This window comes from Aphelocoma coerulescens, chromosome 1A, assembly GCF_041296385.1.
Source record: "Aphelocoma coerulescens isolate FSJ_1873_10779 chromosome 1A, UR_Acoe_1.0, whole genome shotgun sequence".
Classification (NCBI taxonomy): domain Eukaryota; kingdom Metazoa; phylum Chordata; class Aves; order Passeriformes; family Corvidae; genus Aphelocoma; species Aphelocoma coerulescens.
In genome coordinates, this window is record NC_091014.1 from 54,534,732 (window position 1) to 54,554,050 (window position 19,319).

A 19,319-nucleotide genomic window follows, 5' to 3' on the forward strand; every position below is an offset into this window, starting at 1 on the left:
ACCTGTGTGAGCTGCTGCAGCTGCCCTCAGCAAAGAGAATGTGTGGTGGTGGTGGTCAGCATCACATTCCCTGGTGGTGCCATTCGAGCTGCACAAGTCGTTCCGATCATAAATTTCTAAGGGCTCCAAGAGAGTCTGTCAAAGCACACAGACATGTGTGGGTGGTCGGGTTTAGAGACCTGTCCTGAGACACCTGGGCCAATACCGAACACATGGGTACTCAGCAGGCATGAGGTCAAGGACACCACTCAGAGAGAGCACGTGTTGCATTGCTGGTGGGCAACACCACGTACCATCGTGTTTGTGACACTGAGGAGACCGGGGCACCGTATAGCAAGGGCTTTAGAAATGCACTTTCTGTGCTGCAGAAACTCATACTGTCTGTCTCCCTGTCTGTCAGTTTCCAGGAGAGACGAAACATGGTCCAACCCTTCCTGACTCTTGTGGTTAGTTTGATGGATGGAAATTACACAATTGCCTGTCTGTGTGCATTGTTTTGCTTCTCTCAAGTTGTACTTCCCACCCTGTCCCCACTAGGAGTAATTTCTCTCTGCAGTGTGTGGGTATCCAGGGGAAGAAGGGAGGAGAAAGGACATATGCAGCCTGAAGAGAAGGGTTGGGGATGAGGAGGAATGGGGAAGAGCTTGGATAGACCCTGCTGTCACAGGAATGATCCAGGTAAACTATAGGGAGGGCTTAGCCTGGATTCCATCACCCCACAGCAGACTGTGGGTAGAATAGAGATGCCAGACTACATTTTGATGGCTTTTGTCACACAGAGTATAAGCCTGAGAAGCACCTAGAACAGACATTTCCCACCCCAGTCCTAGGCTCAGGGGCATCTCTCACCAACCAGATGCATATTTGTATTTCTCTTACATATATGGGAGACGTTGCCAAGATAAGGGGCCATATCCTGACTTCTCTTCCACCTCTGGACACGAGCCTGCCTCCCTGCACTAAAGCCAAAGCAGGAGTGAATGTGTGTGTGTAAGCACGTGTGCTGCAGAGCAGTGGGCAGCAAACTCACTCTGTATCACATCAGTAACAAAGAGATTCAGTGCAGGAGACATTTGAAGGCATGAGCAGAAGAAAACCTTCACGTTCCTTCTCCAGGGTGAGCGCGTGCTTCAACTCTGAGATACGCTCCCTGCCTCTTGAAATTAATTCACCATTCCTGTGGCTTGGGCGAAAATAACTGGAATGAATAATGGGGCTGTGCTGGCCCTGCTGCAGACTGCCTGGTAAATACAGCCCTCTGCAGGAAGGAAAAGGCCAAGAGACTGCAGTGGTGCTCAGGCTGCTCTGCTGGGCACAGGAACATGACACTCTTATCTCACATCCTCTGACTTTATCACAAAAATGACCATGTTTCCCTGAGTTCTGGGCTTGTTTTAAGCACTTTTATTTCTTTCTTTACACAAGAGACAAAATGCTCAGACTCCAGATGATACCATTGTGTGAAGATGGGAATGAATGCCTCTGTGTGTGTGTGCTGGCGTGGGGGAGGCGTACGTACCTCCATTTTTTCATGCCATCTAGCTGCAAAACTTCCAGATACAAAACCCAGGCCTCTGAGCTGCTCAAGGAACCAACCTTTGTTGGGGAGCCATCAGCCGGAAGGAGAGCTAGTGTTTGGGTTTCTTCCCTAAGGAAATTGTGGTGGTCCACGAGTCTCAAAAAAGAGAGACAAAACACCCAGAGCTGCTTCCCTGGTCTGACAGCCCAGGTCCCACTGTGCTCAGTTAGCCCTTATGTTGAACAGGGATCCAGTACCTTTAACTTTTTCAAATCTATGACTCAGTCACAGAGCGGGGACTTACCAGGATTACAGCCCTCACTACAGGCTTTATGAAGGGGGAGAGAGGGATTTCTTCTGAACTGAGGGCTTCTTATCTTACCTTGACCTCTGGTTTCACAGTGAGTTGCTAAATATCAGTGGCCTCCACCCCACAACCACTACACATCTGTTCATGGAAGAGAAACCACTGGGGCCATTCTGCTCTGCAACTGACTGGACTATGCTCAGGTTCTCCAAGAGAATCTACATGGTCCCTCACAGAAAAATACCCTGACCTGGTGTGACGACAGGAGGGGCTGGAGACACAGTGCAGACATTCCTGTCTCCTCTCAGATCCTGTCCCAGGTGTCTGGGGCTACATGGGAGAACCCAAAGGCCAGCTGCTGTTGAGCCTTTATGTTCAGACATGGGCAACCCCATGCCCACAGTTCTGACAGTCCTCAGGGGAATCACGCCCTGCGCCTCTGCCCTCAGTTTGGAAAGGGAAGAAGCAGAGAGGGCAAGCTGTCCTGTCAGTCATCTGCCTGCCAAGTGGGAGGCAGAGGAAACCAAAGCTCCCAAACTTCTTCACTGGAAGAGCCCAGCATGAGAGGGAAGCTGTCCAACAACCTACACCTTCCTGATGTCCGTGACCAGGTCATGGGTCAGTTTTTGCTGGCAATTTTTTTCTTACGGGCAGAGACCAGATCATAGAAAGGATCCTGTGTGATGCTGGTTCTGGAAATAAGAGGAAATGAGAGCAAAAGTGAGAGATTTAATGATGGAGAGCAGCACAGACAACCTAAATGAACTTGCACAGAGACACCACTAATCAAAATGTAGGACTGGAGACCTGCAGACACAGCAGAGAATTTAGCTGTGGCTATAGATTCTCCAGAAGGGACTTCGAAACTCTTTAAAGTCAAGGGGTACCATAGCTGTTAGACTGAAAACATTTATTTCCACCCCCCTTTCCAAGCTCTGATAGCCAAATAAACTGTGTGACCATTTCTCCCTGGGGCTGAAAAAAGACAACTCAGGCCTCAAGTTCTCCTCACCGTATTGCCTCAATCCACTCATCACGCTCTGCTGGAGTGGCTGCTGAGATCTTGTAGGACTGATGCTTGCCTTCAACCACCTTCCCATCCCCATCTGTTTTGCAGGCTTTGATCTTCTGCCCTTTGCAGTTGGGATTGAAGAGTTCAAAGCAGTTCTGTCCAAAAGGAAACAAAATGGAGCAGTAGGATAAGACAAGAGGACCAAGGAGACTGCTGCCTTCAGCCACAGGTGACAGGCTCAGAGAGCTTCCAACAGGGAGGAGTCTGTCTCCAAAATGCAACAAACTCCATCCTTCCCCACCCCAAAAATTTCCTTATGAGTTAGATGACTGTCCTTCTTAGGTAAATACACCCCTCATGTGAAGGACTGGACACTAAAACAGGCTTTATGGAGAGATGGAGCATCAGCACTTATCAAAACACACCTTCTGGGACCTGTCACTCTGCTCCATTTGTGAAAATCCCTCCCCCTTTTAAGTAGAGGCAACATCCTCTTTTTCTGCCTGCCACCACACAGATAGAAGGCACTTTTCCCAGAGCCATGACACATCGAAGAGTGGGCATCCACAAAAGACGCACAGAAGAAATGTGTCACTTCCTGGGCACGTTCCCTAACACCAACAGCTCTGTTTGGTCTACATGTGCTGTAACTCATTGTGGAGAGCCCCGAGGAGAGAAATTAAACCCACATCTCCTGGTGCAAAGCAAGTAGGAAGTCAGCTGTGTGCCCCCCTACGCACACGTACACATGTGAAAACATACAATACAGTCAGCCAAAGGACAGCTCTCTGCTCACACCAAAACCGTAAATTAAAAACAGAGTTGTGTTGAGATGGGGGCACAAGGCAGTTTGGAATGGCACTTTCCCTCTGAGAAGCAAGTAGAGTAGGAGTGATTTGTGTGCATCTTCTCTGCCCTCCAACCATCTGATAGCCTGTGTTGGCAGAGTGCCAACCAATGGAGACTTACTGGCTTTTTGGGATCATTCACCTTCTGCACTGATAGGTTCTCCAAGGGGATAATGCCCAGAGGCTCTTTGTCCTGAAGGCAAGGAAACATGAATTAACACATGTTAAACAGCTCCCCAAATCTATGCCACTGTTTAGAACCTCTCTGATTTCCCCTGTGTGGGCCTTTGTGGAGGTGACAAGAGCAGAGTATGGCTGGGGAGACCCCTTCCTTTGACACAATGGGGAGTTCAGTCAGACTACAGCTGCAGTGTCCAGCCTCTCTCCTCCTCCAGACCGGAGGTGAGGATACAGCATAGGAGAGAGTGGAGCTGTGAGTTCAGTCTGGGAGCATGGGGTAAAAGGGAGAGACTTGCCCCCTACCCTCTGCTCCTCCCTGGCCCCTCAGAGGCTCATAACCACCCAGGACAGTTTCCCAGCCATGAGTTCAGCCTTTACCGTGGTATATTCAAAGTAATACAGGCAGTTATCGGTCAGAATGAACCAGCGGCGTTTCCAGGTTTTCACACGTCCTCCTAAAGGCAGTGAGGTTCAGAAGCCATTAGTCACACATTTTTCTGTCCTTCCCCCAAGCCACAAACACCCAGTCACACCCTCCCCGCTCTCCCTGTAGGTGAGCCCCAAGGAGACACCACGGCACCACTGAGGTGATGCCGTGTGATGGACACACACACGGAGCCACATTTGCTCGGATGGGGCTGGGAATGGGAAGGGATATGTTTCTGAGTCCCTTTTTGAGCAGACAGAGCCTGCAGGAGCTGGGACGAGGAAGCAGGCAGCCGGTTTCAACAGCAGGTGTCAGCCTCAGCCCATGGCAGCAGACAGGAGCGAAGGACAGCAGAGATGACGGTACGTGCCCGGGGGAGATTTGTGGTGGGAGGCAGGCAAACCGGGAGGTCAGAGGAGCTAGGGGAGTCCTCCCCCTCACCTAGTTTCAGCAGCCAGCCTTCACGGTTAGGGTTGAAGAAAGTGTGGGTGAGGTCGTTGCCATCGTCCTCTGGTATGGAGAACGGCTCGTTCTTTATGCTCTCAAACAGATTCTGCCCCAGAGCATTGGTGGGGAAGGAGAGAGAGAGGGAAGAAGAAAGATTGATTTCTGACAAAGCTTGTACACAACTATCCTAGGTCCATCTGGTCCACCACTATTTTTACAAGGGAAGCTGGGTGAAGGGCAGGGGAGCACACAAGCACACAATGAGCACTGGGGGTAAAACAGTCCCCAGTCTGCACCTCACAGGGTCTTGGGGGGTAAAGGGGGAGGTCACCAGCTCTTTTCTGCATCTCGTGTCATAAAAAGAGTCTCAGTTTGGAAAATCACAGCCACAAGATGGTGCTCCCATAGCTAGACAGGCTGCAGTGACCAAACCCAGCCTGTCACAAGTGCTGCTGTAGGTAGTATTAAGGCACTAGGATGGGACTCAACACGGCAGAGATGCAGCCCCATTTAGTCCCCGGGCTGGTGGTGCCAAACACTGCCGGGCAGTGCAATGTAGAGACCAGCACGTAGAGCTACGTGGCCACAAGGAGGCACATTTCACAGAGCCAAAGCTTTGGCATTGAGGGGCACAAAGGGTGGCACTCATAACAGCACACAGTGACAGTGAGGCAGATTACTGGCTTTCAAAGGACACTGAAATGTTGCTCACATCATTGTATTTGCCATCATTTATTACACAAATACCAAGCCAAGGGGGGAAAAAAAAAAAAAAAAAAGACTACAGGCTCCTGCAACTTTCCTCAAATTGGCTACAAGAAATGACACTGGAGAAAGATCTGAAGCATCTACCCTGAGGGGATGCTGCTCAGCAAATCCAGGTATGGGATGTAGGCAGCCTCTCTGACACAAGACAGAAGTTATTCTGCCCAGGCTGGCTGGGTGAAGCCAGACACACATAGCCAGGCTGCCCACTTCTACTCTGCCTCCCAGGGCAGGTCCCATCCCTGCTGACCCTTTGGGAAAAAGCCAACTGCAGCTTTGCTAATGGGTGCATCCCCTGTCTCTGCACCTTTGCTTCTCAGTGGACCCCAGGAAATGAGAAAATGGAAATTCTTCTTACCTTTAAAAGCTCTTCTGGCAGGTCCCCTCCATTGTCAATGCCTCTGTTAATGGACACAAACCTTTCAAAGTGGGGCTTGTCTTTCACATTAGGGTTGTGCAGGCTGGTGTTAAGCATGATGATAGAGAAGGAAAGTACATAACAGGTATCTAGCAATGAGAAAGAAAATCAGGATGGGTGGCACTTGTCTTAGAGCGCAGATCAATCCACACCTAAGGTGGCTTGGTTTCGTCACTGAAGAAGAGAGTCATCCTCTCATGTGCAGGAGAAGGGACCTGTTCCCTCTGCTAGGAGAGAGAGGAACAGAACCAATCTCCTGCGATGGAGGTGATTCCATGCCCTCAGGATAACGGGGCAAGTTGGGCAGATGCAGTCTAATAACAGCTCTGCCAGCAGGAAAGTTTCTGCAGACCCACATCTGTCAGTGCTATCCTTGCTGTGATGATGTAATACCTCATGTGAGGCTGGGAGCCCTTCTCCAGTCTCTTGCCCATCAGGAGGGCCTGGAGCACAGTAGCAAAAGGAAGACTGAAGGTGCTCCGTTTATTGAAAAGCTTCACAGGAACTGGGCTGCCTCCTTTAGCTTAAGGGGAAACACACTTCCAAGTGATGCTGCCTGTGCTTTGTGAATGGAAAAGGAGGGCTCCTCTCCCTGGCAAACAGCACAGCTCAGCTTTACAGGCCTTCTCCCCATAAGCACCTGTGGACTGGAACACTCCCGGGTTACACTTGCAGTACCAGTTGGCAAAGGCCTCCATCATCCGGTCAATCTTCTGCGCCTCCCCAGGCAGCCGGAAGCTCCAGAGGAACTGTCTGTCAGGAGCAGAGTGCCAGAGAGCTAGTCAGGTTGGGTCCAAGGGACACTGATGCTTCCCCTCAACCCATGCAACACCATGAACATAAGAGAAGTCATCCCATCACACTGGGGAGACAACACAGTGCATGGAGCAGGAGCTCTGCTCCTCCTTACAAACTGCCTGGATACATCAGCCTCAAACACCCCAAAATACAGGAAGCAGAACTAAGCCTCCCAGAAATCATGGCTCTGCTTCCCTAATGAGAGGCCTGCAAGGCAGCAGAGACCTCAGGAGAACAAGTCCTGCCAGGAGGTGGCCTGTAATGAAACGAGGTGCCCTAAAACAGAGTCACTTTGTTATTGACCTAACGGGCACTGAGGAGAGACATGTTTCCTGCTGCGAAAAATAACTTTTTCCATCCCCCCAGACACTGAAGCCCCAGTGACCCACTTTTCTGCATGTCCAATCAACGGGCCATGAGAGTGTTTCCCACCCCCCTGAAAAGTTGTTGACACCTCACAGAATAACAGCCCTGGAGCCAACGCACACAGCAGGGCCTTGGGAAGCTCCCATTTCAGCCCAAGGGAGCTTCCTGACCTTCTTCCTGGGTGGCCAGACCCAGTGGCTGAGCAGGTTCCAGTGCTGCCCCCTGCACCCAGCACGCTCACTCACCTCAGCGCCTGCACCAGGTTGAGGTTGGCAAACTGGTGACATGCCACAAAGGCCTGGAGGATCTGAATGTTTGTGGGGTCCCTGGGAGAGGATAGAGGGGAAAGGTCAGAAGAGAGCTTTGGCCCTGCTCAGTTTGGATGTCCCTTGGTGTGACAACATGCACCTGGTTCCACCCCAGTCTCACTTCCCCTCTGACCAAGAAGAAGCCGAGGCGCACACTCCAGTCTGAGAAGACCGATCCCATTACAGGTAGGAGGAAAGGTAGCCCATACAGCCAGCCCTAGTCACACCCCAAAGACCCTCCCAGAGCTCTCCTGCCCACCCAGCCCACTGTGGTTGGAGATATCTTCAGTCCTGGCACCTGGCCACAGGTCATCCAAAATGGTAGTTCAGAGGACCCAGGCAGGACAGGGCCTCCAAGGGGTCTCCTCATCCTGGGTTGCTCACCTCCCACCCAGGTAATCCCCAATGGCTGTCTTGTTCAGGCCTTCACCCTTGTGGAGGAATCTGGCGATCTCCTGCAGATCTGAGGACAATACCTGGTGCTCGATCAGGTACTGGATGCCCTGGGGAGAAGAAGTAGGACAGGGAAGTAAAACAGCTCTGTGGTCTAATGAGAAAGTAGGATCCCATCACTCTGATATCAGCCTTCCTTAGCTTTGATGGACTTGCCTCCTCTGTTACTACCCAGCCCCTTCATGGGAGGCCACAGCCATATTGTCATCTTTATTCAATTCCTCTTCATCCACTAAGGGTTGTCGGTCTCATTTTCATTTCATCCCTAGATTAGGCTAAATGTTTCACTGGGATGGAAACTCAAACAAACAAAATAGGGCAATGTAGATTAAAAGTCCAAAAAGGAAAAGTCAAAATAATTAATTTTAATATTTTCAATCAAAATGTTTTAGTGTTCTGTTCCTAAATGTCTTTTCTTTTCCTAAATTAACTTAACTTAAAAATTGTTTGTTTAAAAGAAGGCATTAAAAAAAATGTACTCAGACAAAAAGATATGGACTTGAGACAATTTAAAACAAATTTTTCCCAGATTTTTCCTCTATGCCACAGAACAGAGAAGTTCCAATGTTTTCAGCTCCATCCCTCCTAGACAATAAGGATGGAATACGCTTTTTAAGGAATATAGAGGGTGTGAATTGGATTGTGCAAAGAGTCAATATCCTATTTTAGAGAGAATATCATGATTTTCAAAGCCAGAGAAAAAGCTGAGGCTTTTTTCAAAAGACTCTTGACAATATCTAACAACTCTGCAGTTCTCCAGACCACATTGCAATTCTCCTTGCAATATACAATAAAGGAATGAAAATTGTTTCAGATCCATCAAAATGTTCTACTTCAACAGAATCATTTCACTTTCCCTTGCAATATATATGAAACTATTTTTAAAATGCCCCAAAGAAAAAGCAGTTTTAAAAGAAGAAATCGAAATTTTTGCGAGCTTTTTTTTCCACTCTATTTTCCTTTTTCCCCCAGATGGATTTTCAGTAAGATCAATTTAATTTTGAAAAGTATTGCAGTGATGATGGGGCCCCATTTTCCAGAGGAAAATGTTTCTCCCCAAAGGTTTTTATCAGCCAGATTCCTAATGCTTACCTGCTCTAGCCTCAGGAACTTTCCATGGGATCTTGGAGATAGGAACTCATTTATAAGTGTCAGCATTGCATGGATGGAGTGTAACCTTAGAAAGGAGGGGCAAAGAAATTTCCTTGCATTGCAGCACCTCCCACTCTCTGGCATGTAGCAAGAGGGGGGCAATAATCAGAGATCTGCATTATACAGCACACAGTAGATAACATTTTGACCAGTCTGATTGGCATTGAGCTCATAAAGCTAAACTGGTTTGGGGTTAGAATTAGTTCGGGTATTCCTGCACAGCGTGGCACAGTGCCACAGAGAGAGATGCCTTGGGGGCTTCAAACCAAGGTCAGACAGAAAGGCAAAATAAAACCTACTCTCATGCAGGCTGTAAGTACTGATGTCGCTGCTATGGACAGCTCCCACTGGCAGAGGGATGTCCAGGGGACTGCCAAGCACTCCAGCTGGGGTGTGGACACTGGGGAAGGCATCTTGACACTCTCAGCAGGACAGAGGAGGCATGAAAAGCTGTCACGCAGAGCAGCAGCCAGCCGAGGTGTCAGCTGTGGTCGCCAGCTGATGATCAGCTACCGTTTGATCGCAGCTTGTGGTTTCCCTTGAAGAGCTCAAAAAGTGCTCCACCAGTCAGGAGGAAGGAAGAGGGAACTGTATCTCTCACATCTTCTCTATTTAATCATGATGGTTTTAGAGCTTTCTGCAGAGGGCTGAAGGCTATGGAGTCTTCACATCACTGGTCAGTGCCCCAGAAAGTGGAAAAGCTATGTTTAATCCCCAGTTCAACCAAAACCAAAGCTGCTTCCAAACTGACAGAGGCAGCTTGTCCTCTTCTGTTCTGAATGAGCCAAGGAACCTGACACACTCTCAAAACTTCTCACCTTCTTCTTACTTCATCCTCCTCTATCACACTATAGCAAACTCCTAGCCTCTCACAGTCAAGAAGGGCAGTGCTGAAGGAAATCTGGCTCTCATGGCATGCTGGCAGTGTTCAACCATCCTCCCTTTACTTCTTTTAGGTTTGGGTTGAATTGTGTGGCGTGGCCTCTAAGCACATGACCGGGGTGGGGGGAGGCAACACAGCTTGATCACATCAGAAGACCTCACTTAGGGGCAGGGTGGAGGCTGCTCCTAATGGGGGCCCTAGTGAGGTAGGAACCCATCCCCACAGTCCCCTGCCATAGCTCCTTCCACATCGGTGGCTGCAACCGAACGGCAGCCAGCAGAGGCTCTTCCTCCCAGCTTTATCCTCAAAAGTGGAATGAACAAATCCTACCTTTTCAGGATCCATGTTGAATTTCTTCCGGCCCAGGGACAGAATTTTATCCCTCTGTGACAGCTTGCTGCAAACACAAAAAAGATAGGAAAAGTCAAACTTAGAATAAAGGACCATGTCGTTTCACTCACAAGGTAACTTAGATATCTCAAGGACAGGTGTCTGACTACCCAGGAATAAAGAGAAATCTAAGAGGAGAGAAGGTCATTCCTGGCCTCATTTCCCTGTCCTTGTTGTGAGCTGAATCCCAGCAGTGTTTTTGTTTTCTCTTCAAAAGAGAGACTTTGTAAGCAAAGGAATACTCATCTTATTCCACTTGCCTGGTCTGCTCTCCAGGATTATCCTCTGTCTCTTGCCTCTCCTCTGCATGTTGGAAACACTCAATCTCTGCAAACACCTCAGCAATCTCTTCCTTCAGCCTCTGCAAAAGAAATATCAGGAAGATGAAGGCAGTGGAGGGAAAAACAGCAGACACACAGAGCATGTCTTACTCATGTCTATTGTCACTCAAGACTGGAAAAATCAACTTTAATCAGTGTGGTGAGTGTCAGAGAACTGACCCCACTGTTGATTTCAGTTCCTCAAACAATGTCAGATGCAAGAATCCTTCCACTGTGCCCATTTCTTTTGAGCTTTTACTTTGCATAGCCCTGCTACACATCCAGGAAAGGAGAAGTGGAACTGGTATCTGTGAGATCAATATGAACCTGAAGTGGCTGTATTGTGAAACACAGAGTTTTTAATGTACCTGTCATTTAAATACCATTGAGCAGATACCTCTCTTCAGGTGGAGAAAAAAAGAGAGAAGTAGTAAAAGTACAGTAATTACTGCCAGATTTTTAAAAATCAATTGTGAAATTCACTGTCCTTTAGGCCCATGACAGACCATGGCCGCCTTGGCTGGATATTCTGTGTTACCAAGGGAATGAAGGTGTCTATATCTCCTTGCTTCCATCCTGCAGTTATGTTCCACCTGAAAGCCAAAGTGCATCACAGCTCTCTTCCACGAATCACCCAAATTCTTCCCCATATAAACCAGAACAGGCAGGAGAAGAAGGGTTAGTTTATGACAGATCCTTTCTCATCAAGGAATGAGGATGTGGATGGAGCACATAATCAGACAGAGAAACTGAATTTCTGCAATATCCCATAATTTAAAAGATCTTCTGGGTTTCAGTTTTGCTCTGGCCACCTTCTGTTGTGCTTCATTGGTCCACAGAGCTGTGAGTGTTCCTTATTAAGTTTTAGGTGTTGCACAAATGTAACAGAGCCATGATCTCAGATCATGAATTTCAAATGATTCTCAGTTTTGTTATTTTATTCACTGCTGTCTTTTGCAGTGTTACTTGCAAGCCAAGACCCATCCTCTTTCCTCCTCCCCTGACCCTTCCCCCAGATATGCCCCCAAGTCTTTGTGTTTAAGGGTACTGATAGATATTTTCTTTAAAAATCCCCTGGGGAAAATATCTCTTTTCACCTAAACTCATTCTGCTCCATTGGACAATGTGTACCCCATTGTTTAATGGCTTTGGGTTTTAATGTATGGGTTTGTGCAGCCTAGCAACCTTTCACTGTCCATAGTGGGCAAAAAAATGTAGTATTCCTATTCAAGTGTCCTGCCTCTTACAGTGCCCGTCGCCTGTTCTGAAAATTGTCGAGAGAAGAACCACACACAAGCAAATCACAGGCACACACACTCATAACCTGTTTTGCAAGAGGGGACAAGAGACCATTCTGGTTTGCAGCAGAGAGAGGAGGTCTGGAAGCCTGAGAAGTAATGTGTAGTTTGGCTTAATCCTTTACTCTATGCCAGGAAATATTGCAGCTATTCCCTAGGCGTCTGGACAGCTTCGTGTTGTGGGCAAATCAGTCCAAGTCCAATGATTCAGTGCAATATGGGAAACCACATTTCAGGGTGGAGGCAGAACGGAATAGAAAGGGCACAGCACTATGCAGCACTGCGATGCAGTCTTAGTGACTGATTTTGAATCTGTTACTTTCAGACATTTTAGGAGCCACTGGAGAAATGGCTGGGTCTGCTAAAAGAAAAGAAGAAAAGCAAGTTCAGCCACAGAAACTTGTGTGGAAGATCCTGTCATGAGACCTCTTCGAAGAGACAGGATCCTTCATGGAGGACTTGTTAGAGGTCCACAGAACAAACAAAAGTTTGATAAACACAGGGGGATGCTGCAGGTAACCAGGACTGATATGTCATTAGCAGGTAATCAGTAATTAAAAAGAATCACCAATGCTGAGCCAGATGCCTGCCAGTATGACTTACTGAAGACATTTCTTTAATCCCAAGTATGCAATCCCAGCTCATCCCTGCTCATAATCTGACCAGCCTTTCTCAACTATCCCATTACGGCAGCTGATGATTCCTGCAGCAGAGAGCACCACAGGCTGGATGCACCCTGGTGGCAAATAGGCCAGGGCAGCCTGAAGTTTAAAACTGAAGTTGGATCACGACAGAGAAAATGTCTCCTGTGCAAGAGCACTTCTGCATGGCCTGGACTGTTACGTGAGGATGCTCCTTGGTGAAGACAGATTTGGGAAGGCTAGGCAGGTACGAGGGACTGGATGGTCCTTACCTTAATATCATCCAAAAGCTCCTGTTTGTGCTTCCTGATTGTCTCTATTTCAGCCTCTTCAGCCCCACTCAAGTCAGTTGATTCTGGAAGAATAAAGATGCCTGTGAAAACACTGCTGGGGCCAACACATCATGGACAAAGCTGTCCCAACCTCTCAACACTTACACTCTCCCAGGGTCATGCCACAGCAGCTCTGATTTCTGTGTTTCAGCATCTGTGCTCTCTGCTGTTGCAACCACTGCACCTCACCTTTGCCTTGAAAATGGTTCTCAGTCCAGAGTGTGCAGCACAGACCATACCCCACTCCTCGCAGCCAGAGGCTGTGCACAGCCCTCTCAGCTGACCCTGCAGACACCCACTACCTGCTCAGCCAATTCTACTCAACCTGAGCACAGTGAGTAAGTCTCACCAAATGCTCTCCAGTGGTTTTTATGTCAGCCATCTTTAGGTACCGAAAATCTGTGACCTAAATACTTCATCTACATCCAAACATCCCGAGAAAACCACTGGCTTCATGAGTTGATCTGCCATAGCCAGAGTCAGAAATGGCTTAAGAGAGAAAATCGAGGTCTTTCAAGTGTGAGGGCAGGATCTGGGGGATGAAAGCCTTGCTGAGGAAGGAATGTCTTTGGGAGGCTGTTGTTCTGTGGACAGCAGAAAATGCAGAAATATGAGTAGGCTTCCTTGTAATGTACAGGAACTTAAACAAATAGCAGCAAAGCCAAGGCAACCACAATATGATTCATAGAAGGCCTAAAAGAATTGGGGTGACAGCATTACTGCTAAATATAATCCAGGTGAAACATAGCCTCCTCAGCAAGCAGAATGAGAAGGCTGCAGCCCTAGAGAGGACACAAAGCAGATGATGAGGCCCCAGGAAAAAAGCAGAGCTCGCAGAAGGCTGAGAGCTCTGGAGGTCACTGCTGAACTTGCAAATGGGATCCTTGCTGCACCTAAACACTCCAAGATAAAGCCTACCCAGGAAGCCAGGTCAAGTCACTGGATGCCCTGCTCCACTGTTTCATAAGACAAAATCCCCTGGGCCTCCCATCTTCCCAGAAAAAGGGGAAGTAGCACCAGTTGCGTTGGAAATTCTTTTAGTGTGGATCTCACATGCAAAACAACTGCTATAAATATGAGTGGAAAAAAAAAGGGAAGGAAGCAGCCACGACAGACAGAAGGAAAAGCGACAAGGGCAATCATCTTCGTATGCTTCTTTCCTGTCATGGACACAACAGCTCAGAAAGACCCGCCTTTCCCAATCCTAATCTCTCCCCCGTCCTCCTGGCTGGTTGGGTTTCCATGAGCTAAGTATGTTCCTGTTACTTTTCTCAGGCTGCAGCCTCTCTCCTGTCACTCCCTCTGCTGGTTTCAAACATTGCATTCCCTGGGGAGAAGCTGCTGGGTCTGTGGGAGTAAAGCACTGCACAAGGAGCCAGCATGAAGCCAGGCTGGGAAGGACCTGCATGCCCTCCCAGCCCTGCAAGCAGCCCTTGTGAGGAGCTGCAAGAAGGTGACTGATTGCTGAAGCCAGCCAAGAGGGAAGGAAAACCTGTGGCATCCAGAAGCTCGCGACAGCCAAATCCGTAGGTGAGGGGAAAACCAAAGCAGGCAGGCAGGTTAGCAAACAAAAGATAAACAAACGAAAAGAAACCACAAAGAAAACCAACCAAAAACATGCAGCGACTCTCCTACTTGTTAGGTGGGTTGCTGACTTCCCTTTGAATGTCAGCCCTGTGCCTCTGAGCAGTGCCCAGCTCCTTCAGCTTAATTTGTGTATGCTGCAGTTGTGGTGTCTGCAGGAGATGAGGCTATCCTCTCCATCTCTCCAGTTGTATCTCTCTCACTCCTGTTGGGGCTTGTAACTGTGGAATCACTGGGGTTATTTGACAAATTACCAGAGTCCTTTTGCCCTGTATTTCTTTCCACAAAAGCACTGTAGGAGGACATACCTGAGGAACCTTGCCTTCCCCTGCCCCATCAGCAAACTCTGTGGTGTGGCTGGTTGCTTTGCTTCAGTTGTTCTGTGTCTACTAAAGCAGCCTAAAGCATCTCAAAGAGTCATGAGGCTCCCAGAGGACGCCATCTCACCCACACGACCCCCAACAAGCCTGTAAATAACACAGTCCCCCTTCCTCCTGAACGTCTGAAAACCCCAACTCCCAACTGCCCAGTTTGTCAGAATGAGAAAAGTGTGGGAAGGACTGTGTGTGTGGGGAGGGCAGGGGAGAAAAAGAATGAGTCATGGAGAAGGGGAAGGAATCAAGGGGTAAGAAAGCAGGAAAGGGTGACATAGTTTGGAAGAAAACCAGATGGATGAAACTTGCAGGGCAATTTAGACTGAGCTGCAGATAGAGTCCTTGTTAGGTTTCCTATACAGCTTAAGTCCTCGACTGCTTCGGAAAAGAATTCTGAGGTCCATGCCTGCACATTACTCCGCTTCCCTAACAGGAGGCCTGATGCTCTGCTCTTTGGAGGGCATTCATCAATGCTACTGCGCACTTTGGGGTCTGCACTTGGGGGAAGTGAACACAGAAGGCTTGTCTGGGGAACCTTCTGCAGAAAGGCAGTGAAGGCAGCAGAGGCAGCTAGGCAAGCAGCAGGTGAGATAATAGAGCTGCTTTGCCTTTGCTTCCCCTCTCTCTCCAGGTTGAGAACAAGCTGAGCCGACAGGAGAGGGACATTCAGAAGGAAGCACTGCCTGGCTCACTCTGGACACTTGCAGAAACAGAGGGATCCAGCCCTATACCAAGGGATTGAGGAATGGCTGCAGCCTTGTCAGAGTCCTCAGCTCCTCAGCACCACCTCAGTTCCACTTCCCTCTAGGACTAGGTCAGCACACAGACGAAGGACAGCCCTGGTCAGGGTCCCCTGCACAGGGGGAAATTTCACCCTGATGAAGAACACACCACAAAAACACCCACATATTTCAGAAGGATGCTGTCAGCCCAACCAACACTGAAGTTTTCCAGTTCAGACACACAAAAAATGGCTAGTACCCTGTCCAGAGAGGACATTAGGTTGTTGTTTGGAATTTATTTTAAGTGAGCAAGTGTTGAAAGGAAAGTGCCTCAGCATCACATTTGTGGGTCTTACACCTGCTCCTGAGGTTGTTTCCCCAGTCTCAGGGCAGACCCAGATAGAAAGACCTGCCAGTTCTCCACAAACTGACCAGGATTGTGTTTTCAGTGCTGTCACTCAAAGCAGTACACAGACTGCAATTCCTGTTGTGGGGACTTAAGCCTTCAGCCTCCCCATCTAAAGGGCACATCAGAGTTACCCAAACATCTGGGTACTTGTGTGGCCAGCAGAGAGTTCTGTGTGCGCTGGTTTCACTTCCCATTGCAAAGGGCTCTGCTGAACCACCTGGTGCTAACCGAGGCTTTCAGTCCTATGGAAAATTATAGGAACAGGGAGATGGCTTTTGAAGCACAGAGGTAAGTGGGAAGTGACCACCCAGAAGAGCTGGAAGGAAGGACTGCAGAAGCAGCAGGGGAAGGTATGAAGAATGACTGTATCTATAGCACTGCTGCCGACCATCCATGTGTTACACACCCACGGTAGGACAGCAAAGGTTCATCAGGCCCATTTGTAAGGCAATGGAGGGCTTTGAGTGTAGCTGCTAAAGCGTTTGGGCACTTCCACCCATGGCAGCACACAAGCAGAGCAGCCTGATGGGCAGCTTCTGCCTGAAGGAGGCTCTCTGGTAGAAAAACTTCACCTGAAATTCCTTTTCTATTTTGATATGGCTGCTGTGTCATCTCCTGCACAGACTACCACCTCCACAGCCAGGTGCTAGCCTAATAGCAGAGAGATGACAGAAAGCCTTCCAGCTCCTCAGTTCCCTCCAGCCATGTGTGTCTCCCTCCAGCAGCCACTCCACAGGTCTCTGCCAGCTTGTGTCAGAAGAAATTCAACATAAATCCCAACAGGTTTAATTTGCACATTTCAGCTATGGGGGGAAAGGTGGGAAGAAGAACTTATGTTGTCTCCTGGTCCCCTTATCCCACGTGACAACTTACATCCATCCTTCAGGATAACTTCCAGTGACTTTTGACTACGGCTCTTACCCCATGCATCCCAGCACAGGATACCGCAGTACTAGTCTGCTCTCCCATGTTTCACACATCCAGCTCAAGGGCTTGGCACACCAGCTCTGTGGCCTCACCCAGACAGTCCTGAGAGGGTTCTGAAGGAAGCCGGAGGAGGACACACACTGCAGGGAGAGCAGCCTCCCCAAGGTATCAAGTCTTACCTGCAAACAGATGTGTACCTAACAGGACCATTGCCTCTCCAGGTAGGAGTGGCCCCAGTGAAAGGTGTACACACACTTCTGACCTTCAGGACAGTCATGCCTCAACTGAGCAATCCCAAGTGTGTTCAGTACTCTAAAGCTCACTGGGAAACTGTTGCTGGTGGCAGCCTTGGCTCCCAAGGGAGTTCAGCATCAAACAAGCCCACTTTCTCCCCCAGCTGTGGAATGACAGGACGGGATTGAGCAAAAACATCAGTCAGAGCCAGCACATGTCTCCAGGCATTGCCTGTCTCCAGGCTCTGCCTCTACCCAGAACTGAGCAAACCCACACTGTGTCTGAACAGGATCTCATTGTGCTACTTCAGGGTGTACACTTGCTTGAAAGTATGCTCACTTGAATGTGTAACTCTCAAGACATAATTAACTCACTAACACCTAACTTGAGTGAATGACTGTGTCAGACCTTTGGTTAGGAGACCCCCAGTTTCTGTTGAAGGCACACCCCAAAATAAATAGAAAAATATGAGTTATCCCTCCTCCTGTCCAGTTTGTCCTGCAGAAGCTTTGTCCGCAGTTGCTTTCAGGTAGTGAGGGCTGGGTGATCAGAAGAGCCCCATTTTCACCAACATTCAACACCAGACAGATGCTGGCAAGAACTCAGCTCCCAAAGGTACTACTAATTTCCCTGACAAGCAAGGCTGGTATGTGGTTTGAGTATGCCCTTTCCTTGGCTACACACCTCAGAGCTAAAAAGTGCACAACAGCTGTTGAAACTGGGCACTTCTTTTTGCTTTCACTCTGTGCTCCATATCCCATACACAAAAGCCTGAAGGGACAGAGTCAAAATGAGAAGAGACATTGCAAGGTGATCCTTTTTCTTCCTGGCCTTTCTTCAGCCTGTTCCCATTCATCTCTCCCACTTTGCTGGCTTTGTGCAGACACACACTCAGAGCTTCCTCAGCCAGAAGCTGGAAATGTTCAGTCTGGTGGTGTGCCTTTCCTTGCTGAATCCCAAGCACTTTATCCACCACCTGCCAAAGCAGGAAATAAAAGCTAAGATCTCTCAGTTCCTCAGATGTGGCTTATTTCCCCTCACCCACATCTGCCCACTGAGATGGTTTCAGGCAGGCCCACCTGTAGATCACTTGGAGCTTCTAGAAGCCTATTACAGTGGTTTACTTCTAACATGGACATAAGCACAAGAGGCCCCAGTACCAAAAGCCTTGCAAGGGGGCTACACCGGGATACCCAACTGCATGAGAGGCTCCACAAAGGCAAACCAGATCCTGGGATCTGTAAGGAAACACCACTGAAGAGCTTCCCAGAGTTGCATGAAGAGCAGCCAAAGCCTGCAAGTGCTCACCCCAGGTGTCACACACACCATTGACACCGAGGAGTCAGTTCCCAGCTCAGCCCAAGCAATCAGAGCAGTAACACTCTCAGCACAAAGGCCCATTCAAACCAGCGAGAAAATTTCTCTTGATGCGAAAGGAGAGCGAGTAAAATGCCCAGTGCTGAAGACTGACAAGCAATTAACTGTACCACCAGGGATCTTCCAGCATGTCATTCCTCCAGCCACCAGCCGCAGCATCCACTCTGGCTGCTGGGATCTCATGGTGTGCTCTGCTCCATCAAACTGAGTGCACAGCCCTCACCCCATGAAAGGCACACAATGGTTGAGGCTTACCAGCAGGACAAAGATCCATCCTGAAGAGCACGATATATTTTCAACACAAGGATTGTTCCTCCTTGTATTTGGCTTGTTCAGATGCTTCACAGAACCGAAACAACTTGGAGCCAGCGAACAAGACCGCAGAGGCTTTGGGGGGGGGGCGGGGGGCGGGTTTTTCTGTGACTCCTCCCTTTCCCTCCTCATCCTCCCCCCCAACCACCCCCCTCGCGATCACATGTCACAAGCTTGTAGCAGTGGAGGAAACTGTGTGTGCATGTTTCGATGAGCTAACAGGGGCTCATTGGCTACTTCGGAAATACAAATGCACAAATGCATTTCCATCCCAGCGGCTTTTTGGGGATCTCTGTTTGAGGAGACTAAAGTGAGCAGTGAGAGGCTTTCGTCCGAGATCCTCGGGGGGAGGGGGGGAAGGAAAGGAAGTTCTGGATTCAGAGAACCCATCTGATTGGAGAAGTGGTTTCATTTTAAAGGGAAGATTCTTCCTGTGTTAATTCTGCAGCAGGTTGGGGTGGGGGCAGGGATGGGGATGAACACTCCAGAATTGGGGAATTGTTGATGGAGGGGAAA

The 19,319-nt window shown here is 48.8% G+C and overlaps 1 protein-coding gene across 5 annotated transcripts; it reads right to left on the minus strand.

The window, feature by feature from the left end:
• Positions 1–1,381: 1,381 nt before the first annotated feature.
• On the minus strand, positions 1,382–18,834 carry CYTH4 (cytohesin 4). Of its 5 annotated transcripts, XM_069002864.1 has the most exons (13): positions 18,747–18,834; positions 12,805–12,887; positions 10,534–10,634; positions 10,214–10,280; positions 7,780–7,898; positions 7,333–7,413; positions 6,564–6,676; positions 5,864–6,012; positions 4,735–4,846; positions 4,245–4,321; positions 3,808–3,879; positions 2,839–2,993; positions 1,382–2,518 (listed from the first exon to the last, which is right to left on the minus strand). In XM_069002864.1, the coding sequence occupies exons 1-13, from the start codon at positions 18,763–18,765 to the stop codon at positions 2,446–2,448; spliced, it is 1,221 nt and encodes a 406-aa protein (XP_068858965.1). In that variant the 5' UTR covers positions 18,766–18,834; the 3' UTR covers positions 1,382–2,445. The 5 variants fall into 5 exon arrangements, with proteins under 5 accessions (XP_068858965.1, XP_068858969.1, XP_068858967.1 ...); XM_069002868.1 differs by lacking the exons at positions 10,214–10,280; positions 10,534–10,634; positions 12,805–12,887; positions 18,747–18,834 and adding exons at positions 8,941–9,025; positions 9,819–9,954; XM_069002866.1 differs by lacking the exons at positions 10,214–10,280; positions 10,534–10,634; positions 12,805–12,887; positions 18,747–18,834 and adding exons at positions 9,300–9,673; positions 9,819–9,954.
• Between the last annotated feature and the right edge of the window lie 485 nt (positions 18,835–19,319).